The sequence below is a fragment of the Zootermopsis nevadensis genome, unplaced genomic scaffold (assembly GCF_977971745.1).
Source record: "Zootermopsis nevadensis isolate Lab colony 2312 unplaced genomic scaffold, Znev_1.0 Znev_ptg000020l, whole genome shotgun sequence".
Lineage (NCBI taxonomy): Eukaryota > Metazoa > Arthropoda > Insecta > Blattodea > Termopsidae > Zootermopsis > Zootermopsis nevadensis.
The window spans coordinates 1,994,119-2,020,790 of record NW_028259152.1 but is presented as its reverse complement, the minus strand read 5'-3'; the positions used below and the strand labels follow the sequence as shown (position 1 = coordinate 2,020,790).

At 34.2% G+C, this 26,672-nt stretch overlaps 2 protein-coding genes and 1 long non-coding RNA gene across 8 annotated transcripts in view; 1 reads left to right on the top strand and 2 right to left on the bottom strand.

Annotated features, from left to right (window-relative positions):
• Positions 1-172, bottom strand: part of LOC147873257 (uncharacterized) — a 2,567-nt gene extending 2,395 nt beyond the window's left edge. The window contains exon 1 of the long non-coding RNA XR_015535988.1: positions 45-172. This is a non-coding gene — a long non-coding RNA (uncharacterized LOC147873257). The remainder of the gene's footprint in view (positions 1-44) is intronic.
• The window catches only part of tw (Protein O-mannosyl-transferase 2), a 12,132-nt gene extending 3,059 nt beyond the window's left edge, over positions 1-9,073 (top strand). Inside the window, exons 6-18 of the mRNA XM_022086339.2 lie at positions 167-275; positions 663-822; positions 1,439-1,545; positions 2,463-2,545; positions 3,446-3,555; positions 3,850-4,056; positions 4,703-4,854; positions 5,049-5,137; positions 5,897-6,045; positions 6,277-6,433; positions 7,139-7,279; positions 7,841-7,952; positions 8,420-9,073. Of these exons, the coding sequence (XP_021942031.2) occupies positions 167-275; positions 663-822; positions 1,439-1,545; positions 2,463-2,545; positions 3,446-3,555; positions 3,850-4,056; positions 4,703-4,854; positions 5,049-5,137; positions 5,897-6,045; positions 6,277-6,433; positions 7,139-7,279; positions 7,841-7,952; positions 8,420-8,525 (1,682 nt within the window). The 3' untranslated portion in view covers positions 8,526-9,073. The remainder of the gene's footprint in view (positions 1-166; positions 276-662; positions 823-1,438; positions 1,546-2,462; positions 2,546-3,445; positions 3,556-3,849; positions 4,057-4,702; positions 4,855-5,048; positions 5,138-5,896; positions 6,046-6,276; positions 6,434-7,138; positions 7,280-7,840; positions 7,953-8,419) is intronic.
• Positions 6,259-26,672, bottom strand: lds (transcription termination factor lodestar). 6 transcript variants are annotated; one of them, XM_087352072.1, is made up of 19 exons: positions 26,415-26,672; positions 24,695-25,805; positions 23,814-24,077; positions 22,744-22,879; positions 22,568-22,641; positions 22,125-22,200; positions 21,321-21,527; positions 20,200-20,349; positions 19,824-19,962; positions 18,828-18,936; positions 17,373-17,579; positions 16,777-16,985; positions 16,150-16,247; positions 15,413-15,558; positions 13,604-13,801; positions 11,959-12,168; positions 11,489-11,646; positions 10,821-11,021; positions 6,259-6,388 (listed from the first exon to the last, which is right to left on the bottom strand). In XM_087352072.1, exons 2-18 carry the CDS (start codon positions 25,787-25,789, stop codon positions 10,862-10,864), a joined length of 3,636 nt encoding a protein of 1,211 aa, XP_087208198.1. In that variant the 5' UTR covers positions 25,790-25,805; positions 26,415-26,672; the 3' UTR covers positions 6,259-6,388; positions 10,821-10,861. The 6 variants fall into 6 exon arrangements, with proteins under 6 accessions (XP_087208198.1, XP_087208197.1, XP_087208199.1 ...); XM_087352071.1 differs by lacking the exon at positions 6,259-6,388 and adding an exon at positions 9,856-10,446; XM_087352073.1 differs by lacking the exon at positions 6,259-6,388 and having other exon boundaries at positions 9,856-11,021; positions 22,125-22,193; positions 22,567-22,641; positions 26,415-26,671.

Sequence of the window (26,672 nt, the reverse complement as noted above, 5' to 3'; positions counted from 1 at the left end):
CATAAAAAGTAGATAGTTACCAATGTTTCACAGGAACATATTACCTGCTTCTTCAGAGTTGAAGTAAACATGTTGCTTATACAGAGGCCATATGTCATAGACAATAATATGTCTTGCCTTTTCATGTATTATGATGTTTTGGACTTCCTGTTTTCTTTCACCATAGATGTGGGTATCCTCACACTGACACGATACATACTTCTAGATCCCATACTTCTGTTCTTTGTGATGGGCTCTGTGTTGGGAATGATAAAGTTCCATTCCTGCAAAGAGAGGTATGTGAATTATATATTTATGTACATTTGTAGTATTAAGTAAACTAGAACTGAATACTCTCTTAACCTTTATCATTTGTGTGATGCAATCTATTCATAACCCAGCTATGCACACATCACACTAGCCTACCACTGAACCATTAACCCAAAGCTGAAGTCTAGCCAGCACCTCCATAATACAGGGAATTAAATCTCCTATTCCCATATGAAAAAGGTTAATGATCTAATTTGGTATGCTGTAAAAAGTATCGTCTACTAATGCAATATTCTACCTTTCATTATGTATTTATCAACCTAATGAATGTAAATTAAAACCTTGAAAATGTTCTTAGAATCTGCTTTCATACGACTGCATTATAATGTATAATAATTTTGTTTGTCTAACAGAGCATTTTCATTCAGTTGGTGGGCTTGGCTGGTGTTTACTGGAGTAATGATTACTTCAGCTATCAGTGTCAAATTTGTTGGTCTGTTTGTTGTTATCCTGGTTGGTATTCATACCGCAGCTGATTTGTGGGATGTGTTGGGAGATCTCTCCAAGCCAATTGTAAGTAACATTTAGATCATGATGACTGTCTGAAGTACACATAATTTTCCATTTTATGACTGGGCCAAACATGTCTGTTGTGTGACTGTTTTGCTGTGAAATGACATGTTTCTCTTGGCTTTTGTTTAAATGTTATGTGTGTTCATTTCACACCAATTTCCATCTCTCATTCATATTAACAATTTGAGAAAGAAAGTCTAAGCAGGTGACACTTTTATGACTTAATGGGTAAATGTAAATTAAAAAGTTGGAAGTTATAAACAAGTGTCAGCACATCCCTGGAAGATAAACATTTTGAAAACTTTTCACTTAGCTTATCAGAAAAAAAAAAGATATAATATTTAATTTATATTTTAAGTTTATTTTACTAAAAATTATGAAGCAATGATCTGGGTTGAGCAAGTATTTGCCTAGTTCACAAGACAAATAAAGAAAATAACTCTTTAGGTGACTATACATAAGAAAATGCAAAATGTATGTATGAAATATACTGATATTATTGGCATAGCACCCCACTTGTTGGCCATACCTCTTATGGATGACTAAGTGAGCATATTTGTTCAACCTTTTGACAATGACAGTTTTCTGTTTCATCTAACATTATCATTTGTTTCAGAGCTACACTTTCAAACATTTTTTGGCCAGGGCAGTGTGCCTAATTTTCCTACCTGCTGTTTTGTACATCATCATTTTCTACATCCATTTGCTTGTGCTTAGCAAAAGGTTAGGAACGGGAATGTACTCATTAAATTGTTTCCAGCGTGCATTCCTCATTCTGTAAAATGAGAGTGTATCATGAGGTCTCATGTGTATGTGTTCGTGCATGAGAGAGAGACACTGAGACCCTCTTCTATTAACTTACAAACATTCAACTGTTCTTGATTACATTAATTATGGAAGTTATTTTACAAAGGAAGATAATTTGTCATACTATTGTAACCATAAAAGCAACTGATTTGTGTTTGACATTATGAGTGCAAAGCTGTTATCTCCGCATTTAAATAAATGACTGTATTTGCTCACAAAATTGCCTCTCCCTTTCTTTATACTGCAGTCTCCAGTTTATTCCTACTCTCCCTCTTATGAATGAATCCAATCAACTGCTCAGAAATAGCCTTTGTCTACTTCGTATTCAAAATTATTATGGCTCTCAGCAGTTGGGACATTGTGTTAGCAATATGATGCAGCTGAATGGAAGCCAAGGTACAAAACAGAAAGACACTGTGAAGTAATGAGAAAATAAATTGTTTGTATGGAGACAAAATACCAGTAAATATTTTAAAATTGAATTATTGCTACACTTCACTCATTTGTATATGACCACTTGTGCATAATAAGCTGAAGATTATATAATCTTCATCTTTGTTTTAATTAAAGAAATAATTTGCAATGAATTGGCATATATGTGATTAAATACAGTATTTTAAAATTAGGAAAGCTCATATGCTACAATTATTATAGACTCGTTGGTATATATTCTGTCTGCTTTAAGAAGTATATGTTATTTCTTTACATAGTTAAAATGTTAATTCATTAGTATTATTTAAAACTCTCTGAATATTGTGATAATTGGCTTTGATTTTCTTCATGTTACAGTTTTCACAGCTTGAATAATTTCATGTATTTCACTCTTCTTCCAGTGGTAATGGAGATGGTTTCTACAGTTCTGCTTTCCAGTCGCAGTTGGAAGGAAACTCTCTGTATAATGCCAGTATGCCAAGAGGTGAATATTATAGAGTTCCAAAATTTTAGTGATTAAAATAATGTATGCAAGTTACATACAGTTTATGCTGCTAAGGGAGATTCTTTGATCTCTGCCATGTTCATTGTTTCTTTTTATGTCTTTGATAGGCTTAAACACAGAAAATTGTAATGAGCCTTTGACTTCCTTAAGAACAGGGAATTTCTTGACCAGTTCAGTAACTGCCTGTAATATGAAGTTAATGTTATTTCTATAGTTTCTAATGCCCCATTTTATATGACTCTGTGTGTGTTATTTTTTAATTCGATAACTTGATAACTCTTATCACACCATCCAAAGTCCATACCACCTGATTTGAATTTTATTCTGATTTTCGAATAACTTGGATTGAGTCTGCATCATTTTTACCTTACTGATTATGTTTCTTATATGCATTAAGTTAGCCCTATTAGTCTGTTCCAGCAACTTATGATGTGTTTGTTGTTTCATTTTTTCAAAGTTGCAGTTACTATCACTAGAAAAGAATTGTGAGAGATCAGTTTATCTTTCCTCAGATAAACCTTCTGACTATTTTAGTGCCCATTTTAAAAATTTTCATTTCATATTTTGTGTGGTTTTTCGTCTTTGTTCCCGAAAGCTACATACTTCTGTATGTACTTCTGAATTTTCTAATTTCTTTCTTATTGTAAGTTTCATCACAATTATTACACTACTACCAGTAATTTCACTAGTACTGAAGCAAGACATAATTGTGATAATTCAAATACAGAACAATTCCAATTATCTGAACATTAAGAATCTGTAACATGAATTATGAAAACGCAGTTATATTGTTCAACAGATAACTTTAGAAACAGACTTTTCCAATATTTCATTTTCTATTATTATGTCAGTAGTACATACTTCTCTGTTTCCTGATAGAGGTAGCATATGGTGCAGTTATAACACTGAAGAACCACCGTACAGGGGGAGGCTACTTGCACTCACACTGGCACCTGTACCCTGAAGGGGTGGGAGCAAGACAGCAACAGGTAGGTTTTGCTACGTGTTGTTAGGATTCTGGCTGACATCATGTCACTGACACAACACTAGTATCGGTACCTTCAGAGGTAATTTAATTTATTTTAGGAAGTTCTCATTATTACATATTTCACTTGCATTAAAGGTAATGTGGATTTGATTAAGCTGACTCATGATGGAGTCAAGGGAATGACTGCTTTGTCATGAACTGTGGTTTAAATGTTTACTATAAAATGTATATTTAGTTTTACAAATATATATGTGTCTTACCATGTTTTCATGCATGATATAAAATTTTTACTTAGGTGACAACTTACACACACAAGGATGATAATAATCTGTTCCTAGTGAAGAAGTACAATGCAGAGCTGGTAGATGATGAAGATGTAGAAATTGTGAAAAATGGAGACCTTATCAGACTAGAGCATATCAGTACTCGAAGAAACATCCACTCCCACAGAGAGATGGCACCCATCTCTAAGAAACATTATCAGGTTACTGGGTATGGAGAGGTTCGTCTGTAACATTGTATTTATATATCACTTTTCATAGTGTCTTGCAATATATATAGAATTATAATGTTGAAATAAGTAAATTTTCAGGTTTATAAAATATTTATTTGCTGTCCATCTCCCTAATAAACACATAGGTAGTAATTACTTTATAATGAATTTAAAGTAATTTTAAATTTAGTAAAGAGAAAACAAGTGACTCTGAACACGAATATGTAATTAAGGTTTTTCATGTCTGACCAAATAATTTTGAAATGTAATTTTATAAACCCAAGTTTGCATTATGAGGTGCATGACATAAAGCAGTGAAGCAAAGATATGTTAAATTCTCGTGTATCACAGCAAACAGTATGCCAGTAAGAACACAGCAATAACTAATGATAACCTCAACAGAAATGTTGGTATTCAAGTCTGATGTATTATATTACACATAAGGAGGTGGGGATGAGTAGTGTGTGTTCTCATAAAGATGATGTCAGTTATGGTCTTCTGGGTTGCAATACTGTGTGTGGTCTTACAGATGATTAACAATGATTCAGAGGAACATACCACCCACCTCCATCTCAGTTCATCCTGGAGATGAAGGTGATATGCTGTTGTTTTAAACAAAACTGCTTTGCATTTTATATTGTTTCTTACATTCCAGAATGGTACTGGAGATGCAAATGATGTCTGGAAAGTTGTGATTGTGGGTGGTAGAGATGAGGAACCTGTAACTACAGTTTCTAGCAAACTAAAATTCATACACTACCTGCAGCACTGCGTTCTCACTTCAAGTGGAAAACAGCTTCCCAAATGGTGAATATACATTATTTAAAAATATGTCAGAATAATTATGTTTTTGTATTAAGTGGCACTTTATATCTAGAACATCCATATTCAAAATGGCACACCACGCTAGATGGTTTTATCTTTGTGTAATCCAGATTTAAAGTGCAGAAAGTTTGCAGTACTGTCAAGATATTATGCACGTCTAGTATGATTTGTTTCAGGGCATATGAACAACAGGAGGTGTCTTGCAATTCCAACATGAGAGACAAGAATGCCCTATGGAATGTGGAAGATAATATTTTTCCAAAATGCAAGTTTCTTTATGTATTACTACTACTAGTCGTTCTACAACAGTGGTCCCCAATGCTGTGCCCGCGGGCGCCCTCCAAGGCTTTTTTTGGGTGCCCGCGTTGTTACGGAAAGAGGTTATACTGAATAATGAAGGCCGTTCAATCATGAACATTATAAAATCAAAGCGCAGATCTCAACTTACCGATGCCCATCTTGACGATCATTTGCAAGCAGCAACATCATCCTACACTCCCAATTTTGAAAAACTGGCCGATGAAATGCAGCGCCAAACATCACACTAACTTCCCACTTGAGTAATAATAAATATACTTCTAAAACTACGTATTTTTGATTGCATGGTTTCTTGTATCATTAAACGGCGTGTTGTTTTACGTATTATTTGGTGTCCATATCTTATTTGTCCAGAGAAAAGAAAATTTGGCTTTGTTAATTGGTTGGTGCCCGCCACGATCTCATAAACTCTCAAATGTGCCCGTAGGCACAAAAAGGTTGGGGATCACTGCTCTACAACCCATTGTGGGTCTTGGCAACCCCCTTTCGGAGGTTTCTTAGTCTTTGAAGTGTGCATTTGTGAGTAGTGAGTGACCAGCCCACTGACTGTGCACAATTTATACTCAATCCTGATTTGACTGCGAGATTTTCCCAATCTTTCTAATGCGAAATTATGAAACACAACACACTTAACTGTGCTGTGACACACTTCCTGTACTTGATAAGTTTGGTTAATGGGTTAGCTGATTACAGACTGTTGTTGCAGTGCCCAATGTGAGTTTCACAGTATATGCTCCCAGTTTCCTAGAGAGGTTCTTTGAGTCTCATGCTGTTATGTTCCAAGGCAATGCAGGTCTTAAACCCAAGGAAGGAGAGGTGACATCAAGACCTTGGCAGTGGCCTGTCAACTACCGGGTAATGTAGCATAAAATAACTTAAGGTGAAGAAGCCAGAGGTGTATGTGAATTGATATTAAATAATCAAGGATGTTGACAAAAGGGAAAAGATTCAAGGCAAATTGGTGAAGCATAATATGAATTCATTTAAACTGAAGTGCATATTTCTTGGCCACATCCTATTGAAATTAAAGAGGTTTTACTGTGATTTCCTTGCACTTACATACTCACATGATTTTTATATTTACAGGGTCAATTTTTCTCTGGCAATAGTTACCGGATATATCTCCTTGGGAATCCAGTGATCTGGTGGGGTAATGTGGTGTTTTTAGCCACATTTCTCATAATTTTTGCTTGCAACTCTGTAAGAGAACAGAGAGGTTATCATGATCTTCCATCAGTTAAAGGTCAGTTACAGATTAAATACAATGTTTTCAGTGTATTAATTGTTGATAATAAAGTCAGTGATACAATTATAAATATTTTTAGCATATCATTAGGGTGATAAAGTGAAAGAAAATTGAGATGATCAGGACCCTTATATCACATTTTGCATTTTTGATTTTCTATATTTATTTGTGTAATATTTCATGTCACTTTCAAAATCCACAGTTTCCTCTTTATTCACCATTTTTACAGTTACATGTTTGAAACATCTTGGTTTTTAGTGCTGAACATTTGATGTAATTGTCTCATATATTGGCTTCACAATGTTAGTTCTGTTGTTTCTCTTGTAAGAGAAGCCATGTTGTTATATGGTATCTATGTACTTTGCAGAATTTTGTTCTTAGACAATGGATTGTACATAATTTGAAAAATGGAATGGACAGCACAAAATGATCTTGCAGTGCATGACCTAAAAGTTTGTTATGAAATATAACTTAATGATCTATCCACTGTGGTTTAATTTTCATGCTTCTGTCTGCTTGTTTGTTTGAGTAACGAGTTTCTGAACTAGTCATTGGCTTCAAAACTGTTAATGATACACATGGCAAAGGCATATTGATATAATTCCTGTCCTAAATGTATTTAGTACATTAGGAATATTAATAAAACAATTACATGCAATATTAAATGTTATTTACAATTTTGTAACCTGTGATTTGTTGCAGAGAGCAAGCACAGAATGTCTAGTGCTTGTGGCTGGCTCTTCCTGGGATGGGCTTTACATTATGTTCCATTTTGGGCAATGGGCAGAGTTCTGTATTTCCATCATTACTTCCCAGCTCTACTTTTCAGTTCCATGTTAACAGGTGAACATACAGCCAGTTTTTCGCCCCTTATAATACCAGAATTTCATGATACCTACAAAGCATCTCTTGGTATATAAAATTAATTTTATTCTGTATGAAATGAAAAATTCTGATTCGTATAACCAGAAACAGTACACAGTAGAAGCATACAGGTTTAATTGTCATGCAGGTAACCCAAAAATCATGAAGCATAACTCTCCATGACTCATTCAAGATTACTGGAATCCTGTTTGAATTTATGCACATAACCTTGGGCAGCTTCTGTCTTAATGTGTTTTTTTTAAGTTATATGGGTATAAAATGTGGTCTGTCACTCCAGGGGAAGAACACAGATTGAAGGCATTTTATAACAGGATACTGAAGAGAATGTTTGCATCTATGTGAAAGAAAATAACAGGATGCAGAAAATTACACAAGAAGCTTCATAATTTGTATTACCAAACACTGTATTTATCAAAAGGAGAGTGGGGTATGTGGTATGCATGGAGAAGAGAAATTCACATAAAATTTCAGTTGGAAAACCTGACATATGGAACTTGTGAAACAATTATGTGTTTGCAGGAATAATCTTGAACTACATGCTCGAGAGCATTCCTCAGTTTCTACCAGAGAGGCTTGCCAGCAGCACATACCACTGGTTCATAGGTGTTATTTTCTCTGTAACTATTTACAGGTAATAGATGAAACCTATATAAGTTCAGAGTTCCCTTCTGAAATTCAATTATATTTTAAGGTCGCATGTAATGTCTTTAAGATTTGTACCCCAATATGGTCACTTCAGCTGTGTTATAAACAGATATAAAACTGCCACTTTATTATTCAGATATAACTTTTTTCTGTATAATTTCCATTCCCACCAGCTTTCAGTGTAGATATGACATTCAGAATGTAAGATTTGAGGTTTTCACAGCGGTGAGTATGAAGATTTCTGTCTTCTGGGTTGTTGCGCTGTGTAGTCTGGTAGATGTTTACCAACGTTTCAGAGGTCATACTGCCTCCATCATCAAGGCGATGAATCAGAAGCAGTATGACCTCTGAAACATTGGTAAACATCGACGAGACTACACAGCACAACAACCCAGAAGACAGAAATCTTCTTGACATTCAGAACTTTTATAATGCACTTTTTCTTCATTATAGCTTCTACCTCTTTTCACCACTGACATATGGAATGCCAGGACCATCAGCGTCTGATCCCAACAGCACGATGTATGGCCTCAGATGGATGGAATCATGGGAGTTCTAAGTATTTAATTTGTAAAATTCAGAACTATTTTTTAATTTATATTAAAATTGGAATAATATGTTATTTCATCCTGTTGCCTATTTTGTGAACTGGTAATGGGTTCTTGTGAATATAGTAATGAATCTTTGGGTTCCATAAAAGTTGGTAAGGGATTGCATTCTCTCGTCCTCTCTCTCTCTACACACACTTTGTTTCATTTTGTGTAAGAAGCCAAAAGGCATACTTTTGTTGAACATAAGTGTATTATATACTATGTCATTGATACCTTACTACATTTCCTATCATCCATGTTGTATGTACAGTTAACTGTTTACAGACAACACCTGAATATAATGGAACAAGTACAAACAAGAAAATAAACTGTATGAGTTTGTATACTAAATCATAGGCAAGCTGCGGTTTGTAAGGTGAAATTTGAAGGTCTGATACAATTATACGTATGATTTACACAAGGAAACTCATTATGTAACTGTGAATTTAATTTGGACTAAATCTGTATATGTGATTGTATTACTGTGGACATAATATATTTTTATATTTTTAGAAAATACTGTCTGGTTTTTATGTACCCATATTTCTAATACAAGGGGAAAGGAATTCTTGTGCATGTCAACATCAGTATGAGTTTACCCTTTAATAAATATTCATTGCACTTCTCACTGGTGTTCCTGGAAAATTATTTGTACAGGAACTTGTTTATGGACAATATATTATACAGCCCAGAAAGATGTAAAGGAGTCCCAAATGAGTAGCAGTTTGTATGTAGACTTTTGTAAAATGAAAATAAATTCACAACATACTGGAACCACCACATGAATGTAAGGATGGCATTTAAGTAGGACAGATTTTATATTGCACATGCCAATTCTTAATATCAACCTTAACATGTGCATCATGGCTTATACAGTCATATTGGCCATGTGTCACTATCATTAAACCTGCCTGGCATTAAAATCTAGTCAGCAGTACTGTTGTCCAGATTCTGAATACCTATTATTGTGACAATAAGTTCTGTCCCTTACTTAACATACTTCTGGATATTTAGTTCAAGCTGCACTTAAAATGACGGATTTACAGCCCCCAACTACCTTCAATGACCAAACAAAGTGTACATCAGTGTTGACCTTAACGTTAATAAATTAACTCAAACTCGACATTCATATCAATATCAAATTGTCATTCTTATTATTTACAGTAGGGGAAAAAATTATGGGATAAAAAACTTAATTTGCGTGGACACTGCAAAAATAATGAATATATGCTTACTATATGCAAGAAAATATTAAAAATACATTATAGGAAGTATGTATTTGAGGAAACATGATTCAGGTAACAGAATAATTATGGACATTTATTTTGGCACATTATGCTCCAGTACAAAAATATTCACATCATTGCACCATCTGAATAAACATGAATATATACCATATATAATGAATTATTCATAATGTTGCAATGATTACTTTATACTCTCAATTTACCACATTAATCCAATTTAATGTACTTCACAGAAAAATCTCCCTACTCCATTACATAAATGTGAAATACACACTTAATTATCTGCAGTTGTTTCCAATTTATAAATTATAAAAGTTTGTGGAAGTGATGTAGAACCACACATCATACAAATTATGTAAAAGAAATAAAACTATTTCCACGAAGTAGACAGAAATAAGAAAAGGATGAAAAGTCAGCCTTTGGGTTACTGAAAGTGAGGTATGAAAAGGGACATATTAAAAAAATAAATTTCTACATAATCCATGTCCACGTCAGAACAGTAACACTACTGAGGTTATCTTAAAAGATTAAATGAAGAGTACTTTATTGACCAAAGTTTTAAGATGTTATTAGAACAATGTACATATTTATCTAAAATTAAATCTATGACACACTTCAATGCACCTCATGGCAAATAACATACCTGGAAAATAAATTATTTGCAGTCAAAGATACATATGAAAATAACAGCTATCAAATCTACAACATGATGAGGTGCACTAGTAACTACTTCTTTATGTACCTTGGCAAAGAAAGGATATAATCTACGATTTTGTTATACATACCATCATCTCCTCACCGACAGAACACAGATGGTGATGTCATTGAATTATGTGTTACATTCATGTACTTACTAAAACAGAAAGTTCTGCAAAACTAATCATTTATATAGCAATGCCATTTACAAAATCATGTACTTACTTCATAATTCTTTAAATTATGATATACAGAAAATAAACCATAATGGACTTTTAAATATGAGATATAAATTAAATCAATCCAATCAATCACACATACCATTAAGCATTCTCATGACTGTTGAACCACATTTAGGCTATTTAAGATGGTGCTTGGAAGTTGAAGAGCATCTTTAAGTCATCCAAAGAAAGTTTGTTTGCTCCATGACGCTTTGTACCTGTTAACACACTGGTGGCAAGGGCCATTTTGTGTGTCTGCAATTTTTTAATTTGTTGTTCAATAGTCTCTTCAGAGATGAATCTATAAAAAATAACAATAATGAAAGCTTTATACACTGAAGACTACAGTTGAACAGTTGGCACTCCTGCTCTGTATCTGGGAGGCCCCGGGGTCAAATTCAGGTCCACTGACCACCTACCCTGATGGAGAATTTTCATGGTGTTCCTCAGTCCCTCCAGACAAATGCCAGGATAGTATCTTAAATTAGGCCATAGTTGCTTCATTCCATATCCTTTCCAATTCATTATACATTAATTATTCTACCATTCAATGCTATACAGTCTAGGCTACTGACAGTGTCATAAAATAAATCTCAAATAAATATATTAAAAAATCCAGAAATTAACCACAAAGAAGGGTGTTCATAAAGTGAACCAAATGTATATATACAAAACTGACTCAGTATTCTAAGAGGGCTGTACTGCATACCCCAGAAAATCTTAACCACATTATTCTAAATTAATATCACACTTGAATTTTAACATTACTTGTATATGTGAACAGATTTTTTCTGCCCAACACGATATATTCTGTCAAATGCCTGGGCTTCCAGTTGTGGATTCCAGTGAGGGTCAAGAAGGAATAGATGGTTTCCTCCAATGAGATTGAGACCCACACCTCCAGCAGTCAAGGAGAGCAGCAAAATCTGAAACGAGAGTTACATTAATATATTTCTACTGCTATATAACCTTTATTGTATGGGAATACAGTATCTGAATCTGTCCTATGAGGCTGACAGCTGGACTTTAACAAAAGGGTTAATGATTTAGCAGAATTGTACTGTAATGTGCAACCAGTTGGACTGCATGGATGATAGAAGTTAAAGAACTATTATGTTGGAAAATTTCCCAGCTTAACAGCCCACAATAAAGACTAAGAATACTAACTTATTTAGTAAGTAAGCCATATTTGACCATCCCTATGTGATATTTCCAGTTTCAAAATTAAAGGCACTCACCATGGGTTTTTGTAATGAATTATTGAACTGATCCACCAAGGCCATGCGCTCTTTGACTGGTACAGAACCAGTAAGTATCAAGCATTTGACATGGTTTTTCTTCAGGTGTTGATGCACCAAGTCCAGCATTGTGGTGAACTGTGACACAATGACAGCATTGTCTCCTTTGTCTATAACTTTTTCTTCAAGTTCATTGAACAAGGCACGCATCTAAAAACAAAAATCATTCTGTGAACAACCAACGATATACATGCAGACTACAGTAGGGCCCCGCTTTATGGCGATCCGCTAATACGGCGCTCAACAGCTGAGTCAGAGAAGTGCATCTGGCGCCATTTTCTCGTCGCTGATTCAGTCTATTTACAGCTTTTGTGTGCTCTGCGTCTCTCTGTATTTCTGGCAATTTTTCAGTTATTACAAACTGTATATTTATATAATATTTTTGTGTTACTACAGTGTAATTACAATGGCGTCTAAGGGTAGTAGCGATAAAAAGAGGAGTCGTTAGCCTCTTACTTTAAATGCCAAGTTAGAGATGATTAAACTTCGTGAACAAGGCATGTCTATGGCTTCCGAACCATCACCAAAACCAATAAGATTCGTTGAAGAGTCAGATGATGAAGATGTGCCATCTCCTTCATCCTTCCTACTATAAGCATATCAATTTTCAAATTTATATTCACCAATCACTATAAGCTGAGGACAATGTGTGTATTACTGATATTCATTTTAATTTCATATCGTTTTCTTAGGCCTAGCACTATTATGCACTTACTATATGATAGTGTAACATCTTATTAGGCTTTGATATGCATTTACAAGTGAAATAAGGCAAAGATCCGCTTTTCGCTTTACAGCTGGTCCCTAACCCGCTGTATAAGCGGTGCCCTACTGTACAGCATGTTATAACTAGGTTTTCAGGTTCTCACAACGGCAAGTACAAAGAAGGCTTTTTGGGCTGTTGCGTCATGCTGTCTGGTAGAAGTCTACTGACATTTCTGAAGTGCTTGCTGCCTTCATAATCAGGAAAATGATGCAGGCAGAACAACAGCCAGTAAATACCTCTTAGACAATTACTACACACACCTTCAACTAGTCTCTACTGACATTTCTGCCCTTTACATACCAGGCGATGTGAAGAAAATTACTTCTGAGGTGGAAGCCAGATTCTGTTACTATGGGATGATAACAAGAAGGGCAGCCATCAGAGGATTCCTACAGTTTAACATGGGCTTTGAACCTTGATATTCACAGTCCCACAATCTAGGTTTTGGCAAGGAGAAGGCCACAGGAAGATGATATTTGTATAAACATTACAAAGTATTCTTGATCAGTATGATCTGAGGCTGCACTCCAGTCCTGAAGATGCAGAAAGTATGTTTCTGAAAATGTTGATGTACCTACAACTTCATGTGGCATTACAACTCATAACACCAACATCAATGTCTTCCCAACTGCAAGAATCTTAAATCTAAGAAATCAAAGGTCTTCATATAACAATTCAAGAACTGCTGAACTGCAACCCTGAATTTAGAGGCAGTATGTTTCACAACAATGTTAGTATCTACCTACAAGACCATAAAGCGACACAATCCAGAATATAAACATCAGTACCCTTTATTTCACATCCATTTTACATACTTACTTTAGAACTGATCCTATCTTTCTTAAAAACAGGATTGTTTTGTGCTAGAACTTTTTTCTTAACCAAACCATCAGCATCCACTGATTTAGTTTCAATCTTGTCATCAAGACCCATTCTGCTAAGTTGTGAAAGAAGGTCAACATCCATTCCAGTTTCATCTTCTATTCCATCATTTTCACAACTTTCTTTGTCTAGCATCTGCAACAAGATCATTTAAATAACATAATAAACCACACTGTCTTTTCAATATAATAATCCACTGACCAATTTACCCAAGTTCATACTGTAATTAAATAACACAGCAGATATATGTTTATTAAAATGTTACAAACTGATCACAATGCCAATAAAACATAATTCTTGAAACTTATAGAGTTATTTAGGAATGATCAGATCTTTAGCACATATTAGTCTAGAACAGTGGTATTCAACCTGGGGTACGCGAAGACATCTTAGGGGGTATGTGAAATATAAAAAAATACAGTGAAACCTCTATCCATCGTTCCCGGAACTATCGTTTTCCCGGATGCATCGTCCGTTTTGTTCGGTCCCGAATACATCCCATATAAAATAATGTTACATTTTCCCGCTTCTATCGTTCCTCGAACTATCGTTTTATCGCATCGATCGTTCAAAAATCTTAGTCCCGGCCCACAATTTTCCCGCAATGATCGTTTCTGAGAATTTAAAATGCTGGGTTTTGAGATAAATTAATACCGAAAGACGCATAATGTTTTTGGAATACGCAGTAGCGGTAACCTGTTTTGTCGCCCAACCAGCAGAGATTCTTTTGGAATGAGGGGTCAGCGGTGCAGGGGTGATAGTTGGAGTGAATGGCGGTGCTCATTGTCAGAAATTTTACGATTTTAATTAGGGTGCACTCATATTTCGTTCCAGCGATGCCAGATGGCATGTGCAGTGTGAATTTCTTCACAAATGCTTTTATTACAAGTACAAAGGAAAGGCTGGCGGCACTTTTCATTCTTCTAGTTCATCTCGTTTCCAGCGGTTCAGGGTCTTCTACAGCTACGTTTCGTTGAGTTCGGCAGTAATAGTATTTCCATTCTTCCTGTTATTGTCCGCAAAGGGGGTGGGAGTGGTGAGGAAGAGGAAGACGACGAATGCGAGCCCGAAGCTTTGCCGAGTTTTGCCGAAGCACACGCTGCATTGGCGAAAGTGAAGTCGTTCTTTTATGCGCTTAATATTAGTGAACGTGACGAGGAAAACATTTTGAACGTGGAAAGTGCTCTGTTTGGTCTAAAACGTAAAGTTTCGACAAACCAGTTGTCCATTAAAGACTTTTTTGGTAAAAAGAAGTAACTTTGAAAGAGAAACATTGTTTTTTTTTTAAAATTTTTAATGCTTTCCCGCATCTATCGTTTTCCCGCATTCATCGTTTTTATTTCCCACCCCCGCCGAAAACGATGCATCGAGGTTTCACTGTACATATATTATTTTATGATAAACACTGAATAATCAGTAATGTAATTTATTTAATTTATTTTAGATGTAGATTATATAATATGTATAACTTGAATTATACACCAACAACTTTGGGGGTACAAAGTTGAAGAGAAATTATATCTGGGGGTACTCAAACAAAAAAAGGTTGAATACCACTGGTCTAGAATGTATTTGTTTTCACTTTTCATTGCTAGTGTCATCATTTCGAATTACTGCCATCCATTTTTAAACTATGTCTGGCATCAAACATTTTGGAGTGATGGTTACATTTGAAGATGACTGTCTTCTGGGTTCATCACCCTGATGATGGAGGCAGCAAACACCTCAATAACAGTATATACTTACACTCTCAATAAGTGATGGATGACAGCATATTTGCCGTAACCTAAGAAGTAAAACCAGTATTTGAAAAGTCTTTACATCACCCATGCTGTTCATTTTTTGATGCAAAGCTTTCAGTTCGTCATTCATCTCATACGGGTATGGTTTCCCTACAAACAAAACTTGTGTCACTTATGTGGCCATACATGCACAAAGCATATTTTCACTTAACAATAAAGAAACACCTTTACAGTACAACATTAGAGGTACAATTTTTTCGCAACATATTTCTACAAAGATGGATAGGTCATGATACAAACATTGAAACATGAAGAGGTGTCTATTATGCATATGTAACAGACATCCAACTATATTAAAAGTAAGTCTGAAACAACGTGTACTGGATATAAATATACAATGATGCCCTTAGTTCTTAGGGGATTAATTAGATTACAAAAATATTGTACCTGCATCTGGAAGAAATAAATACATATTTACTCACTTTTGACTAATTTGTATAAAACTTGCAGGCAATATTCATGAAGGCATCTAGTCGTTTCAGAGAGTGTGATACCTTTGAAAACAGATCCCCTTACGCACCCATGAAATACTGTAGGCCAGTATGGTTATTCTCCACTTAAGAAATCAGGTGACAGATGAATAACAAGAACTTGAAACTTCTTGCTAAGCGCGTACGTACGAGCACGCGCACACACAGAAACTCATTTAACATTATGTATATTTATATATATATATCTCACCATCTTGCATATATGTGGGGTAATTTGACTGGCCATATTTCACTTCTGCCATCTGTTCCTTTTCTATTTTCTGTGCCAAGAATTGTGCAAATAAAGTTCTGAAAAAAACACAAATTACTACATACAAGTGCGTTTAAAAAACTAATAATATTCCCAAAATTAAGAATGCTGCTCCATTAGCTTAGTGGACTGTTCATCAAAGTCACCACTAGCAATGTGCCATCATGGAAATGATTATATTTTTCACAAGTCCAAAGCCTTCTGAATACAATAAACATTGGAAAGGTTCAATGGTAATAGACACTGTGTATACTGAAAAAGCCATATCAATCCATTATCAGTAAATCCTAAGGTAATGTGTTTTTCATAACGTTGTTGACTGCACAGAAATGTTAAAAGAATGAAATTCAAATTGAAATTTTTCTTCCCTGATTCACACTCAAATAGGAAAGGCTGTAAATATATAATGACCCTCCACTAAAAAACATCTGCAAAGAAAAATTTACTATATTAAATTTGTTCAAGCAAACATGTGCAAAATAATGAATGTGAGCTTCAAATCTCACACAATAGAAAGACATAACTTATTGGACAAATAACTGTATAAAATTATCAGTACAGAGTTACCTAGAGAAGTTTAGAACTGTTTCATACACTATAAACTCTTCTTCATCAAGTTTTACAGTGATCTCATACACTTGCTTCTGTGGTAGGCAAGAAAGTATTCCTTTGCTCTGAAGTTGCTCTTTTGTTCTACGCAACATCAAAGAATTCATCACGGTATTTAATCGCTGCATTCCTCCAGCACTTTTGTTATCAACCCAGCGACGCCACACCTATAAAATTAAATCAGGAGCCGAGATATTGAAGTTTGACACCAAGATAATAAATTACTGGGCAAGAAAATTGTTAACTGCTATAAAAATGCAACATTTCTACTGATCAACAGTGTTAAACCATTTTAACCCTACAGTTATATAATATTTTCGAACACAGGTAGAACGTATGGCTAGAAATACAAGGCTCTGAAGACCACAGACATATTATAAATTATATAATATTTGTATTAGAAACAAGTATTGTATTTGTGGTATGACATGATCTACATCCTTGGCTTGGGCCTGTGAAGGATCTATAGAATGTAAATAAATTCTATTCTATTTTAAATTTTCACTGTGTACATAAAATATGTATTGCTTATAGTTTCTGCAATATTTACTCACAATTAAATCATCAAAGGGAGAACATCTCAGAAATTTCAGCAACGAATATAAATCCAACTCTTTATTGTGAATTGGAGTCCCAGTGAGAGCCCATCTGTATTTGGCTTTCAATGCACAGGCTGCAATGGACGTCTGGCTCTTATAGTTGCGAATTGTATGGGCTTCATCCAAGACAATTCTTTCCCATTTAACACCAAACAGAGTACCCTAAAAATAAAGAAAAACCTGAATCAAAAGGACATCAATTTGTACTGTCCTCACAGTTGAAACAATAAATATATTTAATGCCCTGTAAAATAAAGAAACATGAAACAAAAGTATGAACAAATATATCACTTTCAAGATTTCTGTCTTCTGGGTTGTTGCGCTGTGTAGTATGGTAAACGTTTGTTAACATCGACCAGACTACACAGCGCAAGAACCCAGAAAACAGAAATCTTCATACTCACCGCTGTGAAAACCTCAAATCTTACATATCACTTTCGATTAATATATAATCACTCCATAGAGAAATAAACTGCTGCATGCCATTTTATGGTAGAAGAAAACAAACTTCTTCTATCACCAGACTTGTATTTGAAGTATGAAAACCTACAAAACATGCAACTGATTAAGAGAAGCTTAGATTATTTTGTTTTTATTGTCAGGTTTACACAGTGAGAAGTGAGATGGTTTAGCAAACAATGAATAAAGTTAGAAGTGATCTAATTCAAGAACTTGTCATTAATAAACTTGGAGACAGAATAACTTTGATATGGTTAATGTTCACAACTGACCTCAGCTGGGACTCAGATCAAGTGATATTCTATACCAAATATATCATAACTATGCAATCTAAGGTTTGTTTAATAACCTTTCTCCATTTAATCATTCCTATTATAATGATAATTCACAATATAAAAAATATTGCTGTTATGAATGTTTAGCATAACCAACCACAATGCTTGATGCACTGAAATCTGTCTAGTATCAAAAGTAATTTTTATACATACAACAGATTTTCCAAATTACAAATTGGATAAAATTGTTGCAGTCTACACTGCATTTATTCATTACATGCATCTGACAATACAAATTAAGGCAAGTCAGGCCTGGTTCTTCTGAGTGTAGCACTATGTCAAAGTGGTAGTTTACCAACATTTCAAAGAAATTTGTTGCCTCCTTCTTCTGGGTTGAAGATGCTATGATCAAAATCTCCATAAGAAATATGAGACAAATGTGGTGAAAACAAGCATTTGATTGATTGATTGATTATGGTTATACCTGATCTGCTCTAAAGTCAGTTAGCATATTCCTGCATTGCCAATTTTATACTCTTTCAGATATAGTTGATAGGTGTGTTGGGATTTTTATTTAAATAAGAACATAATAATCTACCCCTTTTTACTTTACAATTACATTCTTTTAAGAAAGCAGTCAAAATATAATGTTCAGAATAAGAGGTAAACAAATTACCTGCTTTGAACTGTCCACAGCATTACCAGATCCCTTCTTGCTAGAAACAACTCCTCCTTCTGACCTGACTATACTGTATGTCGTTACTACCATATCATGTCTTGCCAGTCTTAAACAAACAAACAAAAAATAATATATATATAACAAACTATAATTATTATCTGCCACACAGCATCTGAGAGATGATGCAACCAGCTTTAAAAGGGTGATAGGTCAAATACAAGAGAAACATATACTACTAGAAATAAAAATTGCATAAATGATTTTCACCTAATCAATTCACAAATAAAAAGCATATTAATCTTGTCTACTGTTAATGAATATAACACAAATCTTTATTATTTATACAAATGACTTACAAAAATATTTATAAATAAATATTTTGAAATATCTACTTAATACAGAGAAGCATCATGATTTTTGGAATGGATTGTGCTCTTTTTCGTTGTCAAATGCTGCAGATGACTGCATATGCTAAAAAAATATCTCAAAGGCAGTGATTAAAGTGAGATTCTAGTTAGATCTTTCTGTCTGTTTTGTTTATTACTGTAAATTACATCTGGATAGGAAACTAATAATTTACAGTGAGCACGAATGTATAGCTGTCTCTCTTCATAGACAGGGATAGAGTTAAATGTTTACTCCATAACTCAAACAATGTGATAGAGAATAGTCAGGCTATAGCAGTGTCAAGTGGTATATATAAAGTGTCCATTTCTGCAGTATTAACATATACAAATGATCAAGAGTACTAAATTTATTAATAGTGCAGAACATATACCACTCATGACACATTACAATACTTTGATAACTGTTTATGACAAATCAATACGTGACAATTAATACTTTATAAAATATAAATTACGGCCAATTCTACATCTGAGTAAACTACGACAGTAACAGGCAGCAGATGTCCTTTCATTTCACAGTCACTCAATCAAATCTAATTTAAAAGTAGGTAATAAAGAACAGGTACAGGTATTGAGGAGCACTCACTGACGAGGTCTTGACTCTCGGGATGTACCATGGTAGATCTCTAAATCTATTACACCTCGTTTAACTCGTTTCTTTACTTCTCCTTCCCACTGGTTAAGAAGACTTGCCGGGCAAATAACCAAGGTCCCTCCCTTTTCATCTATCAAGAAACAAGAGATATGTCAAATGTGCAATTTTTCTTCCTTTGCACAAATAAATTATGTGATTCATCATATGAATTCATTAAACATTCCACGAATTTTACATTATCTCATGAAAATGAAACCACTTTACATATAACAGATGTAAAATCATTACAAGAAGAAAAATAATGAGAGCTCATTTGCATATACATTCAAATAACATTAGTTATTTGGAAGGGACAGTGAAAACTTACACTTCCAATTCCTTAAACATGAGGTTTCACCTTCTTCATCTTCTTCATCATCTGGATCTTTCTCAGCAATATCTTTATTTTCACTTTCTTCTCTTGTCTTTAGAACTAAAGAAATCATTGTAAGGGTTTTCCCCAATCCCATGTCATCAGCTGAAATAATTTTTGCACATAATAAAACAAACACAATGAAAAACTGTGTATTCAGAATTCACATGTGTATTGTATAAAACATTTAAAATGGAGAAAATATGGTTAAGTAATATTATGTGCAATAAGTATAAAATAAAATAGGACTAAAAAACTTGTCTGTTTTGTTTTTGTGCCAGACATACGGTTCATTTTTAGTGTGGATAAAGGAGAGGGGGTTGTATTTTGGTGTTCCCCAGTTTTCATGATCAATACTGCAACCATTAAAATTATAGTCAATGATACAAAAGAGTTTGTTATGGAATTAACAAGCAACTCTTTTCAATCCAATTGGAAGTGGTATTGAAGAATTTGCTTGTACTGTTTCCATAACATTTTCCAAAACACCGAGTAGCTTGAAAAATGATTTAAGATAAAGATATCTAAACAATATTTAAGAATTCAGTAAAGAAAAAAACATGGCATCATAAAGGCATTCAGAAGATTTGAAAAGCATATCAAATAGCTGGTAACTTCATGAGACACAAGGATTAATATTTACAATGACTTTATGTGCCTGGACCAATTAAATCTAAGATAATGGCTCTCAAGCAAGATTCTACTAACCTTCCTTACAGAATCATTAAATAATAAACACTGTTGGGGTAATTCATGTTTCATTCATATACCAAAAGTATGTTCAAGTGTGCTGCACCCCTGCATCATAGTCTCTTTCAATTTTGGTTCTTCACATTTGAGATGCTGCATTCAGACATGGCAATACCCACTGTTAGAAAACTGTTTCTGCTTGTTGAGAGAGCCCATTTTCTAAAGAATTTTAGTACAAGGAGTTTTAACTAAAAACACTCAGCATCACCTCCTACATGACAGTTATAGATTTCTATACAAAGTTTCTTGACAAATGATAATTGCTCCATTGCATGAAACATGCAAACTTTATGCTACACCCTGTGATATTAAATTAAAAAACATACCAAGAATTCCACCATAAGGTTTATGACTCTCTCTCCACATAAGCCATGCCAAAGCACATTTCTGATGTGGCATTAATTCGACACTGGAGCTTAAAGTTTTTGGGTCTTCAGCAATTACATCTTCTCCAGGACATGACTTCAGTGTAACATGAAGATGTTTTAATGTATCCGCAGTCATTGCTTTCTCTGCCCTGTGAGTCTGTAGAGCTGGCAAGACAATGCTATATATTTGAGTCATGTAACAACAAATAAATTCCAGACATGTTCATCTACAGTACTTGAAGAGTTAAAACAGGCAAAAGTTAAAGTTATCCCTGAGCCTGTAATATAAACACACATTTTTAAAATTCTTCACATTTTCAGCTCAAAGACTGCAGTCCTGAATACTTTGTAATGGGGCAAATTAAAGTAACATTAGATGTTACACCCATTTATAAAAAAATATAAGTCAAATAAACATGAAGGCTACATATAAAAAGTTCTTTAGTGATGCAAGTTTAAAGTGGACTTGAATTTAAATTTAAAAACAATGCATTTTTCCTTAATAATGGACTGCAATAGATTATAAAGGAAATTAAACCACCAATATTCTTTGGTGAAGAGAGAAATTTAAATCATGAACATATTGAATATAATGATTTGAAACCATAACACATAGCATAAACCTACAATATCTGAATATATTACAAACCAACTGTGCCTGATTATATCAATAAAAAATTCACATTCCAATGATGTAATGTACTGCTGCAAGTTAAAAGAAAAAAATCTTTATTTCACTGCAGCTTTTCAAACAATACTAACCTCTTTGTCCCATTCCAGTTGTAGAAGGTATTGAGCCTAAGAATGCTGTCTTTCTATGTATCGTGCCTGCTGGATCAACAAAATAATGCCACATTACTGCACAAATATAGTTCAAGAAGTTAAATCACATGCACATATGTACACAGAACACCATGACCTGTTATCATGATCCCAGCATTGATAATAATGTATTTCAGTGCGAATGTGTCTGTAAATTATGACCAAGTATGGACACATGATATTCTGAGAATTCACAGCTCTCCAATTTTTGATGTGATCAACACACAGGGATTTAAAAATACTTATCTGACAGAAGCCAAACAGTTAAAAACTCAAGGTTTTTAGTCACTGGTAGACTGCTTTTTCTATGTTTCCTATGAAACATGTTCTGATTTACTATATTTCTCTGTCTCATGAGAAAGCCATGTAATAATCACCATACCTTTTGGTAAACTTGAGACCAGTGCATCATCTTCAAACTCATAAATGTCTGGTTTTCTTACATGTTCAACTGCATCTGCAAATAAAACATATCACAATAAGACCTTTGTAGAACACTAGTAAATAAAGACCAAAAGTTAACATTGTTTTAGATTAAATTTTATTCACCTACACATACCTGAGACTGTATCAAAATTTGATGACTTCCAATGCTCTTTCAGCTTCTTCAACTTGATTTCCTTCTCAGTCAGAGACATTTGAAGTCTGGTACCACGATCAGGTAAGTTTGCAAGATTTGTACTTCTTAGTATCATCTAGAAATAGAACAGCATTTTCTAAACATTTTAAGAATGAATGAAGAGCGACTCCAAAACAAGGTTTTGAACATGAAACTAAAAAGAAATTCCTAAGGTTAAAGCAGACATCAAGATGGGTAAAGTTAATAACAACACACAGAAAGAAGATAGAGCAAGGGAAAAAATTGACAGTGGAACCACAGTTCCGGAGAATCTGACGTAAATACGTCTCTGTATTTAAATTATATTTAAGCAATAAACACACTGAAAGGAAGTTTATATATTAGCTTTATTCTAAATATTTCCTTTATACATGCTTTACAATTGAGTAAATAGTTTGATTAAGACATTGCTTATTTAACTTGAATTAGTTACACTTAAGATGGGTCTGTGGTAGCTGAATGTAATGTATTGTAATGTAATAATTCTTACATAAGATAAGTACTTTTGATATTCTAAAACGTTTTACCAGCACAAAATTATCTAGTCTATGACGCACTTCTTCTACAAGCAATTCACAGCTCAGCTCTTTCCGCAATAACGAAAGCGGATTGTTGACGGCAGTAACGTAACACAACAATGCTGAGTAAACAGATGACGTAACCATTAGTTTCTTAGGTAACAACAATGCACGCAAGCTGACCATTATCGGTCCATATTTACACATTGTTGGTATGGATCTTACACATCTTCGTTACGCTTTTTTGCCAAATGACTCTTCCGTATAGACGTATTTATGTCAAAAATATAGAAAAGGCTGTGGAAAGATTGATAGATGGGGAGGTTTGGCTGTCAGATAACCCTCATAAAGTGAAAAGATCTTAGGAGAAGAAGGAATAAATTTATAATGGAACATGGGACTACAAAATGAATTAGCAGCAAAAATCTCCCAATGTTCTGATTTGTGCCCCAAATTTTAATAACTATTATTGTAACTTATAATTGGATTTACCTTTAACTTTTCAATTTCTCTTATCACTGAAGCAGTTTCAGATTGCAGTCGTATCTTTTGAATAATGAGCGTTTCTGTGTCGGCAGAAGAAACACCTGGATTTTTCTTTTCTGAAATCGTCACAGCTTGCAAACTCTGTTCAAGATATTGCAGTTTATTGGACTGAACTGTCTGTTTGGATACATACAATTCAGGAGTTAATATATTAGGCTGAAAATCATTCTGGAAATTTACACTTGTTTGTGCTAAATGAGCAGTTGGAAACTGTAAATGAAACACCATAATATATAATGATCATAGTTGGTAGACTATATGAAAATAATTGTATTTTTAATGTTAAAATGTAATTAAAGTGAATATCACAAAGAAAACTATTACTGAGAAATGCCACACTAAACAACAGAAATCCATATGGTATGATTTTATATCTGTTATCAAGAGATTAATCTCAATGTTGAAAACTGTAAATGTTCTGGAAGCAAAATGGCACTCTCAAAGCACATACCTTACTGAACTTTCTGAACATGTATCAATATAGGCATCAGGTTCCGGAGCACTTTGTGCCCCAGCATGTGTACTAATACTGAGACAAGATGTGACTATAAAATTATTAAACTGCCTTCAGGGTTCTGAACCATATCACACAGCAATGCTTAAAAGTTAAGGTTAACCAACAAAAATACATGATGGCCAAATAAAATAGTAATTCTTACTTCAATCAAGCATTTTAATTAGGACTTCTAACCCACCTGATCAAGTGATCACTGAAATATTTGTAAATATAAGTGGAATCTTAAGATTATGTTTGCTGAAAACAGATTTAGCATTTTTACTAAATTAAAAAATATGAAAGACAAGTCATGTAAAGAAATGGAACTCACCTCCTTGAGAATAGTACAATCATTGAAACTTGCATCACTTTTAAGACAATACGATTTCGTTTTATTCACATTTACATTTTCTTGCACTGTCTCACAACCATCTGAAGTATGCTCCTTAACACCACCATCTGATGTATGATCATATTTTTTAACTGTCTTTACTGAACAGTCATTTATCTCTTCAGTACTGTGGATTGATAATTTAAAACCTTTGTCCTGAACTGAAAATTTTCCTGAACTGGATGTTTCCAAAACAGGATTTCCATTTTCACTGTCAGATTCCACTTCTTGTATTGAAGCATTTTCATCTGGGGTAATTTCAAGAGAAGGTTCGTCAGATATAGATGGTCTTCCTATTCCTTCATTAACTGATCTTCCTTCAGAATCTGATGACTCTATAAGTTCTTTCTCCCTGTATACACTTCTTGATATATCATGCATTGTGGAACTTTTCTCTAACACATCTACAGTTCCAGAATCAGACACAGCTAGAACCTCTGCCTTATCTGTCACAGATTCCTCAGAGTCTGATAGAAGTATTATATTCCTTCTCCGTCCATATATACTCACTTCTGATGCTACCATCTGAGGTTGCAATGATTCTTCTGTCTCAGAAACTTCTGAATCAGTTGACTCAATTGTGTATCTTCTGCCCCTCTTTATATAATTTACATCCTCATCTGACTCTCCAGATGACAAAGGAGAAGAAGATGAAGTAGAATGCAGTGACATATTTGTATGTATCTTTTCATACTTATCAGTCTCTTCTGAACTTACATGTCCCTGTGGAGAACTTGAACTCCTTAACGTGCCCACTTTCTTACCTTTCATCTTAGACTGAGTTTGTTTTTTAGTGGCAGATGACTTCGCGTGATATGTATGGCTAGATGAAGAAGGATTTACAGAACACAATTTGTCATTTTTCTTCAAGAGAGATCCTTCAGGTTTGGATAATGTGGGATACTGAAGCTGAATATTTCTGGTAATAAGTGGTGGAATGATTAGTGTTTTATTGCAATTTTCTTTCACAGGTGTTCCCTCCAGTACATCTGAGCCCTCTGAATCTGAAGAACTATTATACTGTATCTCAGCCATTTTCAGTTTGTATATTCTGTAAAATGAGATCCATATATGTTAACATTTTGTAAGTTGTAATAAAGGATGTGAGAAGCAACATTTTATGACAGGAATTTTTCAAGAATCCCTGCTTCAGATTCAGTCAATTATCATTCCTTGCACATTTTACAAAAGCAGTCATGATAAATGTTAGTAGATGATTTGGGAATCACTAATATGGAGAAAACTCCAAAACATTATAAGCAGAACACTATTGCAACCAAAATGCATAATGGTTAAAGCAATTATAATTAATTTTGAACATATTCTTTGTGTTCAGGAGGTACCAGGACATTTATTGCTGTCCCTGAGATTTTCGATGGTAATTCTTAGTCTCTGCAGGCAAATTCTGGGATAGTTCCTTAGACTACTCGAATTGTACTGGAACAAAACAGCTTTAATTTATTGTGTTAAAATATAAATACTGTAAAGAAAGTAACCATATCCCATCTACACCTAGGTCTCTCAAGTTATATTCTGCCTCAAGGTTTTCTGACCAAACTTCAGAGAACATGTCATGCCCATCTCATTGTCCTTGGCATGACCAATCTAGAAATGTTCGGCAGAATAAAAATTATGAAACAATACGTAACAATATACAAACCTAATACAACTCAAACATTCGAATTGCCTTGCTAATAGTTATTTCTTCACTAAAGTTTTGAAGTTCAAGTTTGAACGTTCAAACCACAGATGTTTAAGCACGGCAACGTTCTGAAATGTGGCATCGAAATACTGAACGTCCATCTTGAAAAAATGAATTTCCCTTAACCTGTAAAATTATTATTTTTACGACATATTTCAGAATCCTTTCCTTTTATGGTGGCATTACACTATGGAGAATGTGTACCTCCCAAATAAT

Coding starts and splice junctions, on each gene's coding strand:
- lds (XM_087352072.1), bottom strand. CDS start 25,789: ATGGCTGAGATACAGTATAATAGTTCTTCAGATTCAGAGGGCTCAGAT. Junction 24,078..24,694: donor ATTGTACTATTCTCAAGGAG/GTGAGTTCCATT, acceptor TTTCATTTACAG/TTTCCAACTGCTCATTTAGC. Junction 11,647..11,958: donor ATTCATTACAAAAACCCATG/GTGAGTGCCTTT, acceptor CTCTCGTTTCAG/ATTTTGCTGCTCTCCTTGAC.